Source organism: Hippocampus comes, unplaced genomic scaffold (assembly GCF_001891065.2).
Source record: "Hippocampus comes isolate QL1 unplaced genomic scaffold, H_comes_QL1_v1.1 scaffold1, whole genome shotgun sequence".
Taxonomy (NCBI): Eukaryota; Metazoa; Chordata; class Actinopteri; order Syngnathiformes; family Syngnathidae; genus Hippocampus; species Hippocampus comes.
The window spans coordinates 1685523-1708822 of NW_017805010.1; the positions used below are offsets into that span (position 1 = coordinate 1685523).

At 40.5% G+C, this 23300-nt stretch overlaps 1 protein-coding gene across 1 annotated transcript in view; it reads left to right on the plus strand.

Annotated features, from left to right (window-relative positions):
- The window catches only part of cfap74 (cilia and flagella associated protein 74), a 45228-nt gene that overhangs the window by 16505 nt on the left and 5423 nt on the right, over nt 1–23300 (plus strand). Inside the window, exons 16-33 of the mRNA XM_019862925.1 lie at nt 2142–2208; nt 2381–2470; nt 2799–2981; nt 5078–5155; nt 5328–5417; nt 5746–5928; nt 6074–6185; nt 6381–6487; nt 8036–8158; nt 8247–8368; nt 12186–12314; nt 17709–17796; nt 18990–19163; nt 19967–20100; nt 20178–20427; nt 21235–21360; nt 21486–21607; nt 22570–22704. Of these exons, the coding sequence (XP_019718484.1) occupies nt 2142–2208; nt 2381–2470; nt 2799–2981; nt 5078–5155; nt 5328–5417; nt 5746–5928; nt 6074–6185; nt 6381–6487; nt 8036–8158; nt 8247–8368; nt 12186–12314; nt 17709–17796; nt 18990–19163; nt 19967–20100; nt 20178–20427; nt 21235–21360; nt 21486–21607; nt 22570–22704 (2313 nt within the window). The remainder of the gene's footprint in view (nt 1–2141; nt 2209–2380; nt 2471–2798; nt 2982–5077; nt 5156–5327; nt 5418–5745; nt 5929–6073; nt 6186–6380; nt 6488–8035; nt 8159–8246; nt 8369–12185; nt 12315–17708; nt 17797–18989; nt 19164–19966; nt 20101–20177; nt 20428–21234; nt 21361–21485; nt 21608–22569; nt 22705–23300) is intronic.

Genomic DNA, 23300 nt, shown 5'->3' on the forward strand with positions numbered 1-23300 from the left:
GGAGGAGAGAGAGAGAGAGAGAGAGAGAGAGACCAACCCGCCCATGCTCCCTGTACACCCCCAGAGTTTCTAAAAATTAACCAACTGCACCCCACTCATTGGCCAGCGTGGGTGCGTTTGTGCCACCATGCCAGGATTGGCTCGTCTTTGAGTTTTTACTACTGGAAATGTTACAAACCTAGACTAATAAAAGACAATTCGATGATTCGATACGTGTCTTGATGCATTAGGTACGATATGAGTCAAGGATGGCTTGATTTAAAAATGGCAGGATTCGATGACAATTTGATTCGATATGGTGCAGCTCAGTTCAAGAGGGTGTAGGATGCAATGAGTCTGTTTTGTTTTCATTTTATATAGATCCGGATTAACTTGTCAGAAGTTGAGCTACCCTGATGTCATTTTCAATCGACAGCAAGTGTTAAAATGGCCGCCCCCTGAGATGGATAAAAATGTGTTCTTTTTGTATGTTTGTTTGTTTGTTTTAATTCATATGCCACAAACACAGTATTGTACTTGACGATTTTAAAAACTCAATCAGTTCATATCTTATAGAATTTTAGGTTATCAAACAGTCATTCCTCTTTTCCAGCCAAGAGACATTTAAAAGGCCCTCTAGTTCGGTCATTTTAGTTTCAAAGAATCACCAAAAATGTTAGTGTGAAGACAAGCTCAGTCCATTTAAAATAATTTAAATAATTGAATTTTAATTTTAAAACACTGTTTGATGTGTAGTTTATACACTGCTCAAAAATGAAAAGGAAAATTGAGTCAGATGTCCCAGATCATGATTAAAGCGCTAAAATGAAAATCTTTATTGAATGCAACATAAATACGGCGACAATAATATATTTAAAAACCGCTGACTGTCACCTGTTATCTCCTACCTGCTCCTGCACTGCTGAGAGACACGTGAAACCGCTAACATCTTACTTTTGCAATGTTGATGCTCTGCTGTATGGCCTCATTTGCAGCGCTTTATATAGCGCTGTCATAGGCTTTTTCCAACTTTGTATCATTCAGCGTTTAATCCCTAGTGAACTGTTCTATTTTACTTTGTATGCCTCCATGTCTTGGAACTAGAACAGAAGAATGACACTCGAAAGATGAGAATTGTCCAAATAGACAATGAGAGAGAAAAATTCTGATGAAACTGTGTCATTTCAAGTTAGCATCATAGCTGTATGGCCTCATTTGCAGCGCTTTATATAGCGCTGTCATAGGCTTTTTCCAACTTTGTATCATTCAGCGTTTAATCCCTAGTGAACTGTTCTATTTTACTTTGTATGCCTCCATGTCTTGGAACTAGAACAGAAGAATGACACTCGAAAGATGAGAATTGTCCAAATAGACAATGAGAGAGAAAAATTCTGATGAAACTGTGTCATTTCAAGTTAGCATCATAGTGCTTCCGCCAGGTGGAATACTTTCATACACTTTCAGGTCACAGTGGTAAACTGGATGGCAGCTCCAAGTTCCTCACCCTACAATTGGGCCAGCAACATCAAAAAGGCTTAAATCAAGCCTCTTTGTTCGTTTCTCATAGTCTGCAAAAAAATGAAAATCAGCTGAAAAATGAATGCAATCAGTTATTTTTCGCAGAATAAAAACACAACCAGATAAGTGTAATGGCTTAGCATCCATTATAATGTGTACCCTTTGCTTATTATACTTGCAATTCTAAATAATTGGAGTTAGAATCCTGCCATCTCTCTCGGCAGGCAAATCTTTTATTTTCATATTGATCCTTGCTATGTTTGAGGGTGTAAAACGTTTCGGTGTTCTTCGGGCAGCTGTCAGTTTGCTGTAAATGTGCTAAGAAATGTATATGTTGCCTACTGCACCTTTTGCTTCCTTCCTTATCTCATATGTTGTTTGATCTACAATGTATAAAAATAACAACAATACTTTACTATTTTTTTTCTCTGTGCAGCACAAACTGAGAAGCGGGTTGACTTATAACCTCCGCTCTGAGTTAAGCTCACAGACACTAAATATTCTCAGAAGATCCATTGCATATGAGATATTTTGGCTTCTGTTCTTTTGATTTGAAAACCCACTGAAAATCATGCTTTAAATGTTTTTTCATTTATAAATGAGGAAACTCTTCATTGTTGACTAACTTTAATATTATTATACAGCTTTCAACCTCCTGGTCCTTTATCGACTGGGATGTCCTGTGAAATGCACATTACTTTCCATCCTTCGGTCAGTAACAGTCATTATACTTTTTGTTTGTTTGTTAATTTATTGATTTAAAATTGACAACAGTATAACGCCATGCGTGATGTATGACTTATTCACAATAACCCTATTCTTTTCGATTCAGAGCTGTGTCATGTCCAAAAGCAACACCGTCTCGCTCTCTGACCCCCTATAGATCAATGAAGACCTGGAAGGAGAGGTTGACTTTGCCTCAGCAGCAGGTCGCTTCTCTGTGCCTGTCAGGTGCACCATCAAGAGATGTGATGTAAGTAGTGTGCCGGGTCAAGACCCCCAGAGGCTGGCTGTTGCTTCTGAGTGCTAACTTTGAATTGTCTGTTTCTCAGTCATCATGCCTGTAAAACAAAAAGAAATCATTAAAAAATACAATACATATTTATGCTACACACTTTCTCATTTGTCTCACACATAAAAGATGATGTTCAACGTAACTACGTTTTAAAATCTAATTTTGAACAACTTTGGCACAGCAGTAGGAATGATACTGCCGATGTAGGGTTAGCTTAGCTATGCTATGCTATACTGTGCTCCAAGTTGTATTCTGACAGATCGGTGCTTTTCACTTTTGTTTCTAGTTGGAGGTCGACAACCAGTTCATTGACTTTGGTTCGCATGTAGTGGGCCAAACTATTTCACGGACTATCACCTTGACCAACAAGGGCGCCCTCGCAACTCGCTTTAGCCTGGATACTACAAAGCCTGTTCCAGAAATTCACCAGGTCCAGATGCCATCCCATCGCTCGGCCGACACACAGAAGGTCGGACAGTGAAATCTGATGAAATACAGTTGTCCATTCCATGGCTGCCATTAAAACCCTTAATAACTTCAAGATTTTAAATAACATTTGACATTATTCACTGTTGTACAACTGTTAACTTTTTAGGTTTTGTTTTTTGGGGTTTTTTTAAATGATTTTGGCGTATTGAAGACATTTGATGCATCGCTCACATTGCATGCTTCATTTTGTATTTGGTCCTCAGGATTGTGTTCGATTTACAAATTATACGACCCCACAAGGAATAACTTTAGGTCCACAGGCACAATTGAAGATCAATTGAACATTCTGGCTTCCAAATATTTTAATGCTTAGCTCTGCAGACTTGCTCCAAACTACTTCCCATAAGTCAATGCAATGTAGTCAAAGCATCTTCCAAACATCTCTTTGGCCCCAAGAGTGTTGATTATTACCTGGAAACATCTGCTTATGTACCACTATTTCCACAAGCACTTGTCATTTTAACAACACGGCGGACATGCGAGGTAAGCCTGTCCTCCCACGTATGGACAGCAGCGCGCGTCACGACGCTTAAAGCCCCTCAACTGCTGTGAGTCAAGTCTACTTCACACTCACAGCCTGTTAGGGTGCACCAGGAATGCATTCTTCACCAGGATTCACACTGCTTGTGACTTTCCAATCAGCGTACACCCCCCCAAATGTTGATTTGATTTCTTTTTGCCTCATTGCACAGGATCTGCCAAGCTACAAATGATCTTCTGTAAACATCGTCTGGACATATAAGCCCTTGCACTGTTCTCTTAACTCACATGTGGCTCATTAACGGAGTTATGTTTCTCATTGGCTGAAGGGCATCACCAAGTATCTTGCGCACACTAGCACTCAATCCCTCAGATAAAAATAAAAATAATAATAATAAATAAATAGCAGGAAATTGATTTTTAAAAAATAGATGTTGTATTAGCTACAGTGTTGGGCAAGTTACTAACAAACTGAATATCATACATATTAAGTTGTTACTGTCATTTGAACATAATTAATTATTATTACCGCATTGCTGTCTGTAATGCATTACACTACTTCAAGTTTAGAGCTACTTTAACCAAAACACCTGTGATAATTTATAGTATGCCCAATACCTACTTAATACAATGACAACATAGGTGCAACAACAATAAATGCTAATAATAACAGTAACAATAATAAAAATAATAATAATAATAATAATAATAATAATAATAATAGTTGGCCTATGTTACATTACATTACATAAAAAAAACAAACTCTTTTTTTTCTTGGGTTTTTCTTTTTCTTTCTTTTTTTGCGTATTACTCCCAACATTGTACCCTTATGTCTGTCACGGCTATTTCTCCCATTTGCTTGAGCCAACTAAGTTGGCAGCCATCCTGCCAAAGTTGAGAACAGGTGTTGCATACGAACCATGCTGCTTATTCACATTTTCATTAAACTTGACAAACAATATAGAAGCCTTTCCACAACGAGACAGCCTGAGGGGGGTGGGGGGGAGACACACAGAAACAGACAGAGAGAGAGAGAGAGAGAGAGAGAGAATCAGTTATTTTTCGCAGAATAAAAACACAACCAGATAAGTGTAATGGCTTAGCATCCATTATAATGTGTACCCTTTGCTTATTATACTTGCAATTCTAAATAATTGGAGTTAGAATCCTGCCATCTCTCTCGGCAGGCAAATCTTTTATTTTCATATTGATCCTTGCTATGTTTGAGGGTGTAAAACGTTTCGGTGTTCTTCGGGCAGCTGTCAGTTTGCTGTAAATGTGCTAAGAAATGTATATGTTGCCTACTGCACCTTTTGCTTCCTTCCTTATCTCATATGTTGTTTGATCTACAATGTATAAAAATAACAACAATACTTTACTATTTTTTTTCTCTGTGCAGCACAAACTGAGAAGCGGGTTGACTTATAACCTCCGCTCTGAGTTAAGCTCACAGACACTAAATATTCTCAGAAGATCCATTGCATATGAGATATTTTGGCTTCTGTTCTTTTGATTTGAAAACCCACTGAAAATCATGCTTTAAATGTTTTTTCATTTATAAATGAGGAAACTCTTCATTGTTGACTAACTTTAATATTATTATACAGCTTTCAACCTCCTGGTCCTTTATCGACTGGGATGTCCTGTGAAATGCACATTACTTTCCATCCTTCGGTCAGTAACAGTCATTATACTTTTTGTTTGTTTGTTAATTTATTGATTTAAAATTGACAACAGTATAACGCCATGCGTGATGTATGACTTATTCACAATAACCCTATTCTTTTCGATTCAGAGCTGTGTCATGTCCAAAAGCAACACCGTCTCGCTCTCTGACCCCCTATAGATCAATGAAGACCTGGAAGGAGAGGTTGACTTTGCCTCAGCAGCAGGTCGCTTCTCTGTGCCTGTCAGGTGCACCATCAAGAGATGTGATGTAAGTAGTGTGCCGGGTCAAGACCCCCAGAGGCTGGCTGTTGCTTCTGAGTGCTAACTTTGAATTGTCTGTTTCTCAGTCATCATGCCTGTAAAACAAAAAGAAATCATTAAAAAATACAATACATATTTATGCTACACACTTTCTCATTTGTCTCACACATAAAAGATGATGTTCAACGTAACTACGTTTTAAAATCTAATTTTGAACAACTTTGGCACAGCAGTAGGAATGATACTGCCGATGTAGGGTTAGCTTAGCTATGCTATGCTATACTGTGCTCCAAGTTGTATTCTGACAGATCGGTGCTTTTCACTTTTGTTTCTAGTTGGAGGTCGACAACCAGTTCATTGACTTTGGTTCGCATGTAGTGGGCCAAACTATTTCACGGACTATCACCTTGACCAACAAGGGCGCCCTCGCAACTCGCTTTAGCCTGGATACTACAAAGCCTGTTCCAGAAATTCACCAGGTCCAGATGCCATCCCATCGCTCGGCCGACACACAGAAGGTCGGACAGTGAAATCTGATATTTCATTTCATTTGTGTTGCAAAAGAAGCAAATTGTTCTGAAATCAGTTAGAAAGTGCAAATAAATTAATTTTAAAAACAATCAATGTAAAACTAATGAATTTGCTGGTGCTGATGGCCGACAGGACACATCCACGCTCAACACTGATCAAACCCAGAGCACGGCATCCACCAGAGAAGTACACAGTATGGATCATATTTCGGACAGGTCGACTGTATCCCGGAAATGTCAACGAGGTAAATTGGATGCACAAACCAACAAGTGATTATCATGATAATTTTCTGTAGATTATCATTTTTCTACAGGGAAATGTGACACACACATCACATGCATGCATTTTTGTTGGAAAACCACTCTAACATATTGATAGTTCTATAGATTTAGTACTCCCAAGAAAAGAAAATTGGTAACCTTACTGTATGTGTCGGCAGAATCACGGGTTTCAACTCCAGATCCAAGAGCTGCTTCTGTGTCTTCCAGCATGCATTCCCAGATCCCTGAGGCCCTGTCTGACACATGTGACATACGCATTGGGAACGTAAGTATAATAAGTGGATTATGTATGTCAGTGGTGGTGTATGGGTTAAATTATTTTCTTATGCAGGTCATGTTAGGTTTGTAAATAGCCTTGCGATTGGCTGGCAACCAGTCGTTGGTGTACTCGCGCTCTCACTCAAAATCACCTGTGATTGGCTCCAACTTTTCCGCGACCCAAATGAGAACAAGCACTGTGGAAAATGGATGGTTGTTAATGGGAAGCTCGAAACAGTAAAAAGTATTGTCATTAACATTTGTTTGTATGTCCTTATGCAAATGACCACATGGTCTAAAGAGAATTCCGATTGGGATGATTAAAATTAGAGGCAGTAAATGGAGTAAATGGGACACATGAGAAGAATTACGGTACATTAAATGATCTATCCATTTTCTGAAGTGCATCTTCTTTTCTGGGTTTCGGGGAGCTGAATGCATATCCTAGCCAATTTTAGCCAAAAGATTGACTAATCATGGGTCCATCAAATAGAGATATAAAACCATACACATGCGCTATGGAGAATTTTGAGTCTTGGGAAGAAGACACAAACTCCCAACAGAAAGGCCCGAGCCGAGATTCAACCCAGGATCGTTTTGTGTGTGGAGTAGATGCTCTCATAATTGAAATTCAAACTACCTACTCTGATTCACGTACAAAAGCATTTTCATTAAAAAGAAAAAAACTGGTATGACTGTGACATCTTCTTTACAACAAAAGTCAAGTGCTCTATGGATTTGAGCAGATTTTAACTACGTATGTTGCCGTGTACACGTGTCATTAAATGCCATTCAATACGTTCCTTCTTAAATCGACACAGAGATGGAATTGAGCCCACGGTGCCTCTGCAGGAGTCAAGACAAGTATAAATGACCCTGAGTTGAAAATCCTTCGGTTTTGATGCCAATGAGCTTGTCAACACTATATTTCACAATTAATAACGTTCTGTATGGATTTTAGATCAGAGAGTTGCGCTGCCTTGTTAATTGACCTTCACTTTAATATTTGATTGTTGAATAGTCTGTTAGTCACTGAGGGATCATCCCTGTTGGACTACTTGATGATCCTCCTGATCCTGTCCAAGTCTTGCTTTTAGCACTTGTGTACCTTGTAACCTCTGTGACGTTCTCATGGTGCATCACCTGTCACTCTGCGCTTGTTATGGCTGAGCATTACTGCATGTGCTTGCATGCCAGCCCCTCCGTCATTGTCATCTTGACTGATACTTGTACATGGCCTGGTTTGAAGACTGAGCTGTATACTGTAACGGCAGATAATATATCACACTATCCTGGCCCGACAGGACTGGCTCGATTGTGGCGCGAATAGCTCACATCTCTGTTTCATTTGTCTTTTTTTTTCATCACCTTTATGCTTTGTTGCTGTTGTCTTGGTGTCATTTTGAGTTGCTCAGCTGAGTGATTTTTGGTGGCTATGGTAATGGTGGATAAAGTTCTGTTTCCAAAGGTAAAATGGTGAAACTGTCCTGCATTCATCATTGTGTGTTCTATTTTAAGTTACATTACCATGGTTACATGTTTTTTTTTTTTTCAGGTAAGAGAAGGGGATATTGGACCTTTTGAAAGTGTCAAACTAGAGATAATATTCTCTCCAACTGTTCCCGGGGAAGTCAAATTGGACCTCTACATCAAATTTTCGGATCCGACCAGCTGCCCTGTAAGAGAAAAAATGCTTATCAGAATCCGGTATAGTATGGTACGTGTTTTGTTCAAAATGGTAACCGAACACACGCTGGCTTTAACAGATAGCCATCCTGGTGAAAGGTGAGGGAGCAGGCCTCCCAGTGTGGGTAGTGGAGCCTAATATTGACATGAAGATCTGCATGTTTGACCGCCTTTATCAAGAGGTTGTCACACTCCAAAGCAGGTACATCCTCACAGTTTTGTGGCACTTCAGTCTCAAATTCTACTTATATAGCAAAGCGTATATGCCTCACTAGTGGCTATACAGTCGTAGAGTCCTGAACTTTACTCCCAGAATAGTGTCATATGTTCATGATCAATAATCAAAAGAGAAGCTTCAAGCAAATTGCGATTCAGAAAGAGAATGAAACATTTTCTATCTTGTAATGTCTCATTAATGTTCAACCGACACAAGAGCTGTAGCTCAAGCCATAAATGCATCAAACAGAAAGTATGCTTCAGGAATATAACAGATTGTCTTGTTGTCTTATTGATTTATAGTCCAGATACATGTAAATATTAATTTAGTCCGACATTACCTTGGTTTAAAAGGGAGCACATGCATATATGTCAAGGTAATTATTGCAGCACCGTGTCATTTTTAGTCATCTCTGCTGACATTTACAGACACCCTCTGCCAGAATGTCATTAATTTAGCTAATTATTTGTTCTTTTGGTGAAATGAAAAGGAATAATCTGTGACTTGCTTTTGTCCTGCATAAACTCTGGTCAATCCTTATCGCAACCCTTTGCTGTGTTTATTATAAATAGTGCATATATGAGCACATTAGAAAGCTAAAACTATTTATTACATTATGATTAAGATGGTGGTCATTGGGAATTTCGTGAGATTCCTGAACACACGGTCCATTCCCGGGTGAAATTGTCACGCATCAGGCCGGTTCCCCAAAGTTATAAACCCCCACCAACATGAGGAGGAACATTCCCGGACCGAATTTTGGTCCGAGTACGTCCCTGGTTATCTGTGAATGGTTGTTTATCTATTTGTGCCGTGCAATTGGCTGGCGACTAGTTCAGGGTATACCCCACCTCTCGCACAAAAGTCGCCTGTGGATGGATTGATTGACTATGATAGGGATAAAGCAAGCTTCCTTTTCCAACAGACCAACATAAAATAATGTTGACTCTCAAATTGAAGAATTGTCTAGACAAATAACATGTCATTAATTAGAAATGCTTTAACTTCAACTAATATCATAGATTATATATGAGACGGATTAGGAGCACAGCAGGAATGGTATGAGTAGGCGTGTGGTCCACTGCTCCTATACAGTCATTGTGACACCTCATGTGGGGGGAATAAGCACATGTGTGCACTGGGGATTGTTTTATGATAAGTGCCATCTGGTATGACGTGACAACCACAACAATGACAACACCCTCACTATGGACTGCAGATCTCAAAGCAAGCCATGAAATATGTCACTCAAATTCTAGCAGTTTGGCTGAAATAAAATGGCTTGACAGTTTTTGGGAGAGTGGGCAGAGCTGTCTGCTGGTATCTCAACATTTGCCATCATGTCTGTTGAGATGACAAGTAAATATCACGCAGAACTGTTCATGAATAATTTCTAATAGCGGCTTAATAGATGCTGTACTGCAATTACTTACTGCAGTATGTCGTCCACACAAACAAATATGCCCCCCCCCCAACCCCCTCAGGAAAATACAGTATAACATTTGGTCCCACTAGGTAGCTGTAATGAGCATGGGTATAGCCACAATTTCACCAGCTGGTATGATTTGCCTCATTTAGTGAGAATTTTCCTCAGCAGATGTGTTGATGATATGGGGTCAAATACCACTTTGACATCATTGCAGCATGGCCATGCGTTACTTGCCAGTGAATTACTGGTCGATAAAAGACAAAATGTTCTTTGATTCCTTTCTCATCATTTCCATGGATGCAGTTCTCGCAACCCCTGACCTTGTTCAAGACCCACACCAGATAATGTAGCAGGCCGTGTCAAATGTTATGTTTTGTACATATATGCAGAAGGCCATCGTTTTGACACTTCTGCAATAGGACATTAAAATAAAAAAAAAAACAAATTCAGATAAACGGTTGTCATATTGTCACTTACTATTACCGTACTTTCCGCACTATAAAATACACCTAAAAGCTTTCAATTTTCTCAAAAGCTGACAGTGCACCTTATAATCCAAAGCATTTTACATATGGATCAATATTCTGATTTCTTGTACATAGTATTTTAAATGTTCTGTAAAGTGCTTTGTTGTAGCTGCAGCGGTTGTGAAAGCTCTGTGTAAATAAAGCGTCATTATATTGTAGTCCCTTTAGCATAGCTCCATCTAGTGGATGCATGAGGCAACCACAGCCACTATTGTAGCTTCTATTCTTATAATGCGGTGCGCCCTATATATGAAAACAGTTTTAAAATACGGCACTCACTGACGATGCACCTTATACTCCGTAGCGCCTTAGAGTGCGGAAAATACGGTAATTTGTATCTGATGGGGATAGAACATTAGTACATAAGGATTTTGAGTACAGTTTCCAGTGTGGAGGATTTTGAGTACAGTTTCCAGTGTGAAACAATTTTATATTTACTTCAAATCTTGACACAAATATGTTGTCGGACATCAGCTGTAAAGTAATCATAGAATCATGAATTGAATATGCAGCCGCATGAATACTGTTGTTGGCACCTTTGAACGTGACCATTGGAATTTTGCTCCAGGAATGATAGGTGAGGGAAATGTAATATTCCTCAAGTGTTTGCACTGAGAGTCCTCTTTCGAGATGTGGGCCATTTTGTGTGGGCAGCTGTCATGACAAGAACCCCTTTGCTCTAAAGGGCCATAGTTCGTCTAATGAATGATGTTTTTTTTTGGGGGGGGGGGGGGGGTTGCATGTGACCAGGGGGCTGCATGGGTTTGAAAATTCCCAAGATGGAAAGCCATTTATATCACAAGCTCTCACTGGGGCTTGTAGCCACAGGCATAACCATCTGTTGGAACTTCTGAAAACTAGGTAACCTAATTGATATGGACCTACAGTGCACGTCTCATTATCAGGTAATTTCTGCTGGAGACACATTCATCAAAAAAAAAAAAAAAAAAAAAAAAAAAAGAAAAAGAAACTGAAAGGAAACTTGCCTCATACTGAGATGTACACCCGAAAGGTTTTCACCCCCTCCTCGTACATGAAAAGAGATTTGACATTCAGTTCCATTGGCCAAAGCACCTTAAATCTACTGAATGTGTTTTTGTGCCTGTTGTTAAAAAAAAAAAAAAATACATCGGAATGCCACCAGGTAAACCATATCTGCAGTGTAAGTGTATGAGCTGTGTGTAGGAGTCTACCAAACCGAAGTTCAGTTTGCCTTAAAGGTTACTTGTCCAGCACACAAACTTTAAACAAAATGAAGTCTGGCATCTCAAAAAATATGTTGGCTTCTTTACTGCATTGTACGCAGTGTTGGGAGTAAAAGTCATGCAATTACAGCAAGTATTCCTCTTTGTTGTAACACAATTCTGTAAGGCATTATTAATTATTTTTTTGTAATATTCAAACAATATAATTTCATAACCGTGTGTGACAGTGCATTTTATACAACATCACAGTTTCCATTCACTCTGTCTGCATGTCTGACTGCATTGTATTACTGCTGTCTCACTCTAACCTTGTGGCTAAATAATAATGATAATCATAATAGCAGAAATAGTGGACATACCTTCAATAAACACCAGTGAATCTGTCCATTAACAGACATGCATGTCCATTTCATAACACTCCCAACATGTTTGACATGTGATGTGGTATGCTTTGGATCATGAGCTCTATTTGCCATCTCTATAACTGGTGCATAAATCATAATTTACCTTAAAATAATTTAGTGATCATGTAAACTGCCGAGATGTCTTTTTTTTTTCTTGAATATCACATACAACGCATATGTAATGCATAACTTTTCAGTTTTCTATCTTATATTAATCTTCCACGTTTTCTCTGTCAGCACCAGCACAGCCTTGAAGCTTACTTTTGACCTGTGGCCGGAGATGAGGAAGCACATCGAGATCATACCGAGGACGGGCTTTCTCCAGGCTCAGTCAAGTTTCACCGCTCACCTCAAGTTTGTGCCAAGGTATAGAACACATGCAAAAGATGCAGCTATAATCGAATCACTGGAGCAGTCACAATTATTTTTTTACTCTTGGCCTGTTAATATTAACCTTCTGTGAATATTTAAAGGAAAGAACTTGCACAGGCTTTGTACCCCAGTCTCAGTCGGCTGTGATTTCAGAGAAGCTCATACATCAAAAGCGCACTCTGTACGACTAATCACACACACACACACACACACACATACACACACACACACACACACACAAAAGATTTTAGTGCAGTAGTGAATGCCAGGGGGTCAACCAGGAGAACTTGAGGGCAAACACGAGATGCATGCACTACGTGGGCGCTGGTTTTCTTCTTCCGCCCACTTTTCCTTCATATCTTAGCATCCTTAATGTAATGATAGCTAAAACGTTACAGATTATGATGAAAACATGCCAAATTATACTCAAAATGGCAAAGTTCGGGGTTCTCCCAGAGCAGCGAGATGGGAGGGGAAAGTGGGGAAAATGGCAGTAATCTGCTTGAGTGAATCAGTAGAGGTTTTAATGTGAGGATTAGAGTGTGAGTCGTGCTGCTGGTGCCGCATCCGCGAAGCCGAGCACAAGCATCAGCCTCCACCCCCGACGTGCTGCCGCTATCCTCTATTTGCTTCTAAACTGCTGGCTTTGGCTTCTCCCACTCTCTGACACAGACTTGTATTTTCTTAGCCTTGCACCACTGTGCTAACAATTCTTTCTTCCCCCACCCCTTAATTTGTTTTTCTTCTTCTTGACAATAGCTCTTCCTCGCAGCTTTTACACCCCTCTGTCAAATCTGTTCTTTTTTTATTGACAAAAAGTCCCATTGTTTCGACCACTGTTTATGACAAAAAAGAAAATACAGACTTTGCTCCAGAAATTTTTGTATAATAACATGAGGTGGGGTTTTTATCAGGGACAGCGGACAGCTTATCATGTTATCAGGTTACAGGGTGCAAGAAAGGGTTAAATCCAATCATTTTTAATACAGCAAAATAATTTGCAAGCAGTAACCAGGGACATCACCAGATGTTTTTGCTATTCCGGCACTGCAGCAGAATTGAGTTGCTGCTTATTTGTGTGTCTTGCTGTTCACAAGTGAAAGAAATGCTCAGTTCCCTTTTGATTTGGCCACTGATTTGGTCATTGAAAAATATTCCTTGTTTTTGCTTTTGGCGGGGAAAAAAATCAGTTGCTTTGGCAGCATGTTTTGAGTCGTTGTCAGTCTTTCATCTTGTTACTTCAGTCATTGTCCAAATACTTATGGACCTACACATAACTGCACTCACACTGGTCAGGCCATTATAATAATCTGTATTTTCATGGCAATCTGCAGACACCAAGCTCATGCACCCGCTTAGGGTGTGGTCACAGGAGCTGGAGCCTATCCCAGATTACTTCAGGTGGAAGGCCTACTTCACTATTGACTTGTCACCAGTCAATTACAGGACATGTTCAGTCAGAGACAGCCATGATGTGCAGCATGTGCACCATCAGTCCCGCCCCAGACCCCACGATAGGTCACACAGCACACATTATGGCGAGGAAAAAAAGTCTAGCGTTGACAGTATACCAGCATGTCTCGTCTCTGGCATGCTTCTGTGCATATTTTGGAAGGTTGCTTTTGTGATCATTCATTTCAAAATTAAACTGCCATGGTTTCCTACCCATCGGCATGTTTGAATTTCTAAACCCTTATTGCCCCTTATTGCTTTCAGTCATCGTCTTATTCACACACACACACACACACACACACACACACACACACACACACACACACACGCAGGCACGTGCACACACGTGTTCAGTGTGCTGTTAAATCAAGAGCCTAGAATGACTCATAGCGTTCCTGCAGGTTCTTGCTCTGCTTCCTGTCCACAGTCTTACTTCAGCCTGCCCACCAGCTTTTCTTCACTGCATCCCTCTCTTCTTCCACTTGTATTTGTCACCATCCAGCCCGCGTCATTCCCCCACCCCCTTCCACCCCATACTGTAAATCCATAGCATTGTCCATAATCCCCTTTCCATAATATCAAGGTCAGTGGTTAATTTGCTAGTGACCCTGGTCATCTTATTGGAATGCAAGTCATTTAAATGCACACAGAATGAAGAACATTTGTAATGGTTTCACTCAGCAGGAAATCCGTAATTGAACAAGTGGCCAAGAGATCTGTTAAAATGGTTGAACATTTTGACCATTTGAGCAGAGAACTATCACTACTTAACCAATTGTTGGTGATACAAAGACACATTCTGAGTGCCTGCTGTGGCTAACCTGATGGCAGAGTCATTCGAAAAGTAACCTCTTGCTTGAATCAGCGGTTTTAGGCTTAATCTCGCAAGAGTGTCCTACAGCTGCGGTTTCATCTGATAAAAGGGAGATTACAAGGATGATTTCCTGCAGACTTGCAACAGATTACGTGCAACGGCACAGCCAACGTTGCCACCGCAGAGCCCGCCGCTGTGTGCACCATTAGTACCATTTTTAATTATGTGGGGGAAACAAAAGTCAACAAACTTTCTCGTCTATCGTTATTTGGCGAGGTCATTGTATTTTTTTTCTTTGGTTTATTCATCCGTACATAGTAGAATATCACTAAACCTCTTAATCCATGTTGTAATCCTTTTTATAATCACTTTTTAACAGTGAAGGCAAAAATCCAACCAGGGATCCATGCTGCAGTGGGATGTAATTGTTGATCAAGAAAATATATACGTGGTTTGTTCGGTACATTTAGTTGTACATGGGGAGGCACAGTGCTCAGCTAAAAAGGCAACCGTGCTCAGACTAATAAATACATAGCACTTTGAGGGGTTGCCATCTTTACTTATATGCATAAATAAGGGGTGTGAAAACATACGTGATGGTACGTGGTGGGGACTTCGAAAGCAGGGGTTGGTGGGCCCCCAGTGGCCCACTGACTCTGAATGTGGCCCAAAACACTACGGACCAGTCAAAAGATGTCAATTGTTTTTTTTTTTTTTTTTTTTTGGCGGGGGGGTCCTGGCGGCGTTTGTTTTACAAAAACCAAGATCATGAAAATTAGATAGCTCGTCACCTATAATCAGCAGCTTGGCATTTATTCTACTAAATGTAACTGCTTAAAAGAAATGTAACCCACCCCCCAAAAAAAAGAAAATTGTGTATGATTCGCAAAAAGTGATAGAACACTGTTATGTCCAACCATCATCAAGAATGACATCACACAAAGAGTCTTCAGTATGTTTTCCTTCTTCTTAGGCATATTTTGTGTGTGTGTGTGTGTGTGTGTGTGTGTGTGTGTGTGTGTGTGTGTGTGTGTGTGTGTGTGTGTGTGTGTGTGTGTGTGTGTGCGAGATGCCTGCACCAAAGAAGGTAAACTAAAACGTCTGGTAACTCCGTGCAATATGAGCATGGCAATTTATCAGTGACATGCACATATTTATTTTACAACGGAGATTTTGATAGAAATAGCTTCAAGCAGATTGCCTGATGACTTGCATGAAACGGAGCTAAGACACTTGCCAACAAATGACGTGTTCACTGACCGCTGACCAACAGGAGTACATACAGCACTGATTATTTAGTGAACCCGCGTTACAAAATCACGACTTCAGCCATTAAGTCATTCGAGACTGTCGTAGAGCACTACAGTACTTATGCATGACGCTGTGGATAATCTGGCCGCATGGAAACAGAACCCACCAATCTGTGCAGGACGTTGACAAATCTGAAACTTCATCCACCCACAAAATTCTCCAGAGCATATGGGCCTGGCGACATCCCGCCAGGCTTTTCCACTCTGGCCTGCCAAACTAATTCAAGAGTGACTCTCCAGCAGCGATTCTATTAGCAAGCAGCACCAGAGTGCTTCCTTAAATACACCCTCTGCACTCATCGGTTAGGCTACAGCTACTCATTTTCATCACTCCCCTTTGTTAATGTCGAGATTTCACTTTGACAATTTAGGAAGTTATTTTTTTTCCATACTCCCAGCCATACATTCTTGTATTAGTATGTGAAATACACGCTTGTCTTCAAACCCTGAATATGACTGATTTCTCTGTGACATGCATTTTGGGAAGAAACCCGCTGACATCTGGAAAGCCTTCAAACCACAGTCTGCAGCATTTGCTTGCAAACCGTCATCCGACATTAAGAAAACGGGTGAAAAACGAGAGAAGGCGGATTGTAGCAACTGGCTTCATGAAAGAAAATGTGCGAGGTGGTACATAGATCGATAATTGAAAGTTGATTTGACATTTGACCACTTATACATTAATCAAGCGGTAGCTCTTGACCATGAGGGATATTGAAGGACTTGAGTTTTACATGTGCTTAACTAGTGGGCCTCTTTGAATCATACTTATGTCTGCCATCACCATGGCTACAACCTACAGCAGTGTGGAGGCGTGCTCTGCGTGTCTCTCTCTCTCTCTCTCTCTCTCTCTCTCTCTCTCTCTCTCTCTCTCCCCCTTGCTTTCCCTGGCGAGCCGATCCCACAGTTGTGGGTTAAAGTAAAATAATGGGTCTTCTGGGTCTGAATCCTTTTCTTTGAAAGAGCTCAGTGGTAGCTTGTGGCTTTTGACTTTCGGTATCGACATGATCTAAATTGTTGACTGTTTGTTCTACTCTTTTTTTTTTAATAGCATTACTAAAAAAACTATTATATGGTAACATTATACAGTAGAACCAAAATCCGACAGGGTGGTGGCCGAACATTTTCCAATATAGGCCACATACAGAAAAATGTAAGAATGCGGTGGCAACATTCCCCTTCCATGAAAAAAAATGCTAAAAACAATCCAATGTAGGTCAACAATCCTTCCTAAATAAATACATGAAAGAAAAACGGCCTGCAACTCAGCATTGTGTTATAGGTTACTATTTTTAGTTTATTCATCTTCAGTGTGTGCCTCATCATCTGGCCCTTCATGTTTTATCTTATTTGTGCAATATGCTGGTGGCAAAATAAAATCAAGCTGTCTGCCGCAAATGGCTCCCCTGCCTTTACTTTAAAAAATTTGCTTCGGAAATAATGTCAACCATCCCTGTCAGTGTCAAACTGTCGCCATATTGAAATGTTCTGGCCCTGTGGTCAACCTCCCAGAAGACACTCAGCATCAAGTGTTGATCAATCTGAGGGATTGTCCTATCTAGTCCCACGAGCTCAACTACAAAATGTGTACACGGCCTTAATTTGGATTACATGTGCTGGGTGAGGTTGCTTCACATGCTTCACCAAATTTCCTGGTGCTTTGTTGCTTGTTGTCACAAAAGCATTTAATTTCTTTCCATGCTCACTGAGCTGAAGTTTAGCAAGTTATGCAGAGTCTTGTGTGTTGTGATGATGAGGTTTTTGGTTTTTTTTTTTAAATTTGGACAGTATATTTACTTTCTTGTCTCCCAGGAACACCTTACCCCAAGATGCTAACAAGTATTTTGACAGTGCTACTGGTGTCCTGGAGGTTCCAATGACAGTGCAAGTTGCAGGGCAGGTTTGTAATATACTTTAGCTGTATTATACACTGTCTGTTTTCATTCTCCATGTGATTCTGGAAACTTGTTTGTCATCTTTATCTCGAACACAAGCTGAGCCACTGGAGGTTGTAACCTATTTAGCTCATTATCTAAAATTATCTCATACCCCCAAGGCCCAGTTGCTCCATGGGTGTGAACAAGCCAAGCATAAAGGTTGCTCTGCATTCAGAAAAGGAATGTGTGTCTCATTTGAAGCCTCAAATCTCAAATACAGAGCTGCTGAAACATGGTTATAGCACTCAGGCCAGTCGTGTCTTCTTGCCACATTGTCGCCGTCCCAGTTCCTCCCTCTCCAAGACCTTATTGCCTGTCCCTGCACGGACAAGGAAGGGGAGGTAAAGCCCTGACAACAAGCCAAAGACAGGGCCAGGATGTTCCTGTGGAGCACCAAATGTGTTGCCGATAAGCCCTGAGCTCCTGGCATTAAAGCATGTGCACACACAAACAAGCGCGCATACATTGTTCTAAGGTCAAGATCCAGGATAGCCTCCAGCGTTTGAGATCTGATATTTGCAGAATAATATGGAAATTGAGATTGGTGAGATTTGATTTATATGCCAAGGCTTGAGAGACACGATAATGACAACATGCCAGGATGATTTGCCTGACTGATCTGCCTCCACTTAAATCGACGACGTCCACTTGAATGTCTAAATGTCACACCTCAAGTGGGGCGCCTCCTCGGCATCCTTCCCCAGAGCACACGCTACTTGTGGAGCAGATGTAGCCTCCGTGAAGTTGAAGTTTATGCTGGAGTTTAAATAGAAAGTGCCCCTGTATGCAGCACAGTGTAAAAGCAAAAGAAGAGTCATCTCCAGATTACCTAAATGATCTGAGGGGTAAATTTGTTAACGCTGAAGGCGGGGAGGAGCGTTCGTACAACCTCGTAGTTTGCAGAAAAAGAATATATGTAGCGGATATCTCACCTTCTGTGAGTGACAGAGACAGTAGTACCATATAGAATAATACATATTTATTGGAATAGTTTTTAATGTATTATTTATACAAGGTGCTCTCCACTCTCATAAAAAACTAATAGAGCACTCTGCAGTTGAGAAAAAAAAAGATATACAGAATATATAGAATACTTTCGATACTGGATCTTGCCGTTTGCAGCTGAATTAAAAAAAAAAAAACTTCTTGTTTTCAGGTGCAGCCTGTCATTTACACAGTCCAAGCAATTGTGACTTCGTCCGACTTGAAGTTTGGCCAGAGCGAGGTGGACTTTGGCTATTGTTCTATTTACCAGTCAGTCAAAAGCAGCGTACGCCTGACCAACATGTCGCTGCTCCCTCAAGAGTTTGGTTTTGTTGGACTTCCAGAGGTGAGCGGAGTGATGCGCAAACCATATGTGCCATGAGAGTGATTATTTGCTGTGGAAAATGTATAGCTGTATAGACTCGTGAACACTGACCTGAACTGAGGCCAGCGAGGGCTGGAGTTCTTTGGGTGTTTTTCTAGGTTCTTTTGCAACCTCCCGGATGACATTATCGTACTCTTCGAGTCATTTTAGCTGGTCGACCACTCCTGGAAATGTTAGCTACTTTCCCCGGTTTTATCTATTTGTGGATAATGGCTCTGAGAGCGGTTTGCAGAAGCGCCAGAGTCTTGGAAATGGCTTTGTAACTTTTGCCAGACTGGTAGATTTCAAGAATTGTTTTTTTCGAATTTCTTCTTGAATTTCTTCGGATCGTGGCATGATACGTTTGTTTCTTGAGCTCTTGTCACCTACTTCACTTTGTCTGGCAGATTTAATTGATGTGATTTCTTGATTCACCACTTGTGGTTCTGGGGTTTTGCCTGTGAAATTGAACTCAGCTTTCCCAATACTGTTATTCGCCACAGTTACCTTGTGATTTTTTTTGTGCTTTAATACATTAAATTGGCATTTAGAACCCACATTTTATATTTCCTTGGGTAGTCTGTGCGTGATGTTAAAATTGGTTTGATGAACTGAAACCATTGTATGTGATAAATGTGCAAAGAACGCAGATATCAGGAAGGGGGCAAATTCTATTTCACAGCACTGTAAAAGCACTAATAGAGAGAATAAATGTTGTGATATACCCTTTGCTTATTGTAACATTTAGGTAATTATGTATACTGTATGTTTTGCTCAAACCACAGTTCGTCGACGTCCAACCTAACGATGGCTTTGGTACTCTTCTCCCGCAAGAAACACTGGAAATTGATGTGATTTTCAGCGCTAACAAAGCAAAGGAGTACCGTTTCCATCTCAGCTGTAAATCCGGAATTAATCGGTAAATTTCCAGCCCTCTCTTATACTGACTGTCACTTCAAGGACACTTAAATTATAGCCATTCAAATTTGTCTTAAGAGTTTTTCCCCTAGCTTGCCGTGCCATGGGTGTCTGCCCGACGTTGGCGCTCTCCCATTCCCTGGTGCAGTTTGGACCCACGGCAGTCGGCGACCAATCCACTGCTCTCCTTTACCTCACCTATAACCAAACCGTGCGAAACCAGTCCAAACAACGACCCTCTGCTGGGGCCAGACTGTTTTCCTTCACCCCACCTCAAGACTCCAGCATCAGAATCACTCCCGCGGCAGGACGCCTGCTGCCTGGAAAGGTGAGACGAGGAGGACATCTTCCAAGTTCAGGCTGACCTCTATCGGGCACTTCATTGATGTCTTTAATCAAACTATTTATACTTTTTGTGTGTGTGTGTGTGTGTGTGTGTGTGTGTGTGTGTGTGTGTGTGTGTGTGGTCAAGGCCAACTGAATAAGTTTTTACTTTCCTTTGTTATCGTTGCACCCAATATTTTGCCTTGTGTTTTTTTACACCATCGAAATAATGTAATATAATGTCAATACACATAAAATCTAATACAGATCATCTAAACAGCTAACTGATCTTCCAGCTCATGCTCTATTTAGTACAGTTTAACACGAATCTGATGTTGACTCACTGGTCATGTCTCTACTATGGTGTTAGTATTCCCTCTGCTGGAAATCTGACAGAAGTGAATGTTCTCTCCCCTCCCCCCCCCCCCCCCCCACACCCCCCAACCCCCCGCAAAGAGGGGCAGGCCTCAACGTTCTGAGTTTTCGAATCTCAGCTCCCTAATGAAGACATGTAATGTTGCAAATGGATGTTCAAAATATATTTCCATACAGCATAAAGTATGCATTTCAGTTTTGTATTATTCTACTGTTAGTTCATTTTGCTTCAGTTTAAAGATCATATTGTCGCTCAGTAAAGTTGTGGCACATTTGAGCTATTATTGATTCATATCAAACTTATTGATTTCCAATTTATAAGAGATTTGTGAATGTTGCTCTAAAACTAAGGACTCACCACCATTATTTTTTATGAGTGGTAGTAATTCAATACAATTAACCACTTTTTGCCTTCATGCTTGTTGCTGCACTCCAGAGGTGTTTGGTCCTGGTCACATTTCATCCCAAATTGGAAGACCGGGATATCAAGGAAGAGGCCCTGCGTCTCCTTCTCAAAGCCAAGCAGACCAAGGAGGACTCTAAAAAGCTCCTTGATGAGGAGGTGGCGCTTCCATCCATGCATTATCTGAACAGCTTTCACACTCTTGTATCTGCGACTCAGACCTCTCTGATATTGTCCTCACTTTCATGTCAATGATGGTATTTACATGACTGATGTTTCAAAAGGCTAAAAGGGACGCGGAGCCCAGCAAAGGGAAGAAATTGTCCAAGGGCAGTAAACTGTCAGATTTCTCCTCCAAAACATCAACCCCAGTTGAGACACCACCACCTGACAACATAGAGGCGGGGTAAGAGTGTGATCTAACCTTGCATATGTTGAATAAATTGTTTTTAGAAGAGGCATCTTACACTTTCCAAAGTATGTTCCAAGTTGGATTGGTAGGGTTAACTCAATTCACACTTCGATTTAAAGTCAAAGATCCAACAACACTGAATTATTTTCCAAGGTTTTATTTATTAAAAACACAGTACTGGAGTCCATCCACAGCATTCTAATTCTTTTCATGTTGCATTCTGAAATGAAAATGTAACAGGCAAGGCATTTTTGTGGTCTTCTTTTATCCACGATACAAAACTATTAACTAACTTGTGTTAGACCTGACTTACTTACTTAGCTACTTACTTACTTACCTACTTACTTACTTACAGAACTGTCCTATCATTTGTTAGTGTGTCGCCCTTTCACCGTACAATTGATCTTTTAACTTGTCAACAATCATATCAATAACCAATACAGTAGCACGTTTGTTGTAATGTCAGGCCTACTCATACTCAAGCCCATGCTAGCACACTACCTCCCAAGTTTGACTGATGTGGTATGCTTTGGAACATCAGCCATTCCCTTCATTCTCCAGTTATCATTCCTTTGTTCTTGTTCTCTGTAAAGTGCTTACAAAAAATTTATTTTTTGTTTTTTAGACATCTGGTTCTATATTACAAGCGGCTTTTTTCTTGTTGTAATTCACTTACCGAAGACAAAACTGGAGGCAGCACGACTCATAAACAAGCAGGGAGGGAAGTTTGCAAAGAAAGCCTTGCAAAACACCTCCTAACAGGCACTCAAAGGAATTTCATCCAAATATTTGAAATGATGGTGGAATCTACAACTTGATTCCTTTGTCAAAGTACTTTCAAGGCCCTTCAACTTAAGAGTCTCAACTGACTGTAACTCATTAATGGAAGCTCAGAAGGAATCTGTTTCATCTTGGGTGTTTAATTTCAAATTAATTGTGCTGAATTTTGTTCCTAGAGGTCAGAGGTTTGAGGAGGCGAGGGCATCTCTGTTGCACTCCTTCACCTCACGCTACAGTGAGTACACTATCCCTTGTTTCGTGTCAGACGGTGACCCTCCTGAGGAAGACAGGCAAGCCCAGCCAACATGGAGGTAAAAAAAGAAAAAAAAAACTCTAAAGGATAATCCCGTTTTATCCCAGGCATTTTACAAGTAATGCTGAAACATTCTTAACTGCCAATTTAAAGTCAACCACTATGAAATAAAACTAAAATAAAGTAAAACTACTCAACATTTGAAGGCACCTAAAAGACACATATAGTACAGTCACCACATGGTATTTTTGTTAGAATTAATAATTGTTGGATTGACGTGTGTTGGCGAGCATTATTAAAAAGGGCAAGTTAAAACCTCGATTCAATTGTGACATAAATCTCTCGGGGACCGGACTTGGCCACCCTTGGTGTAGAGGTAGGGCTAAAATGAAGGGCTCCAGACCGAGTGATGTCCAAACCACACCTATAATTACCAGAGCCGTCGAAAAAGTCACTTAATAATAGCAAGAGAGTCACGAAAGCCCATACGTCACTGTTTGCCAAATGCTTGCGAACGTAGCAAAGCACTAAGTTTGCTTTTTGTAAACTACAGTAGTTCCTGTCTGTTTTCAGCCTTGCTGTTTGTGAAAGCAGTGCACGTCAGCTCGGGACGATGGATAAAAAATGAATTTGATTCAGTTAAATTATGTTCAG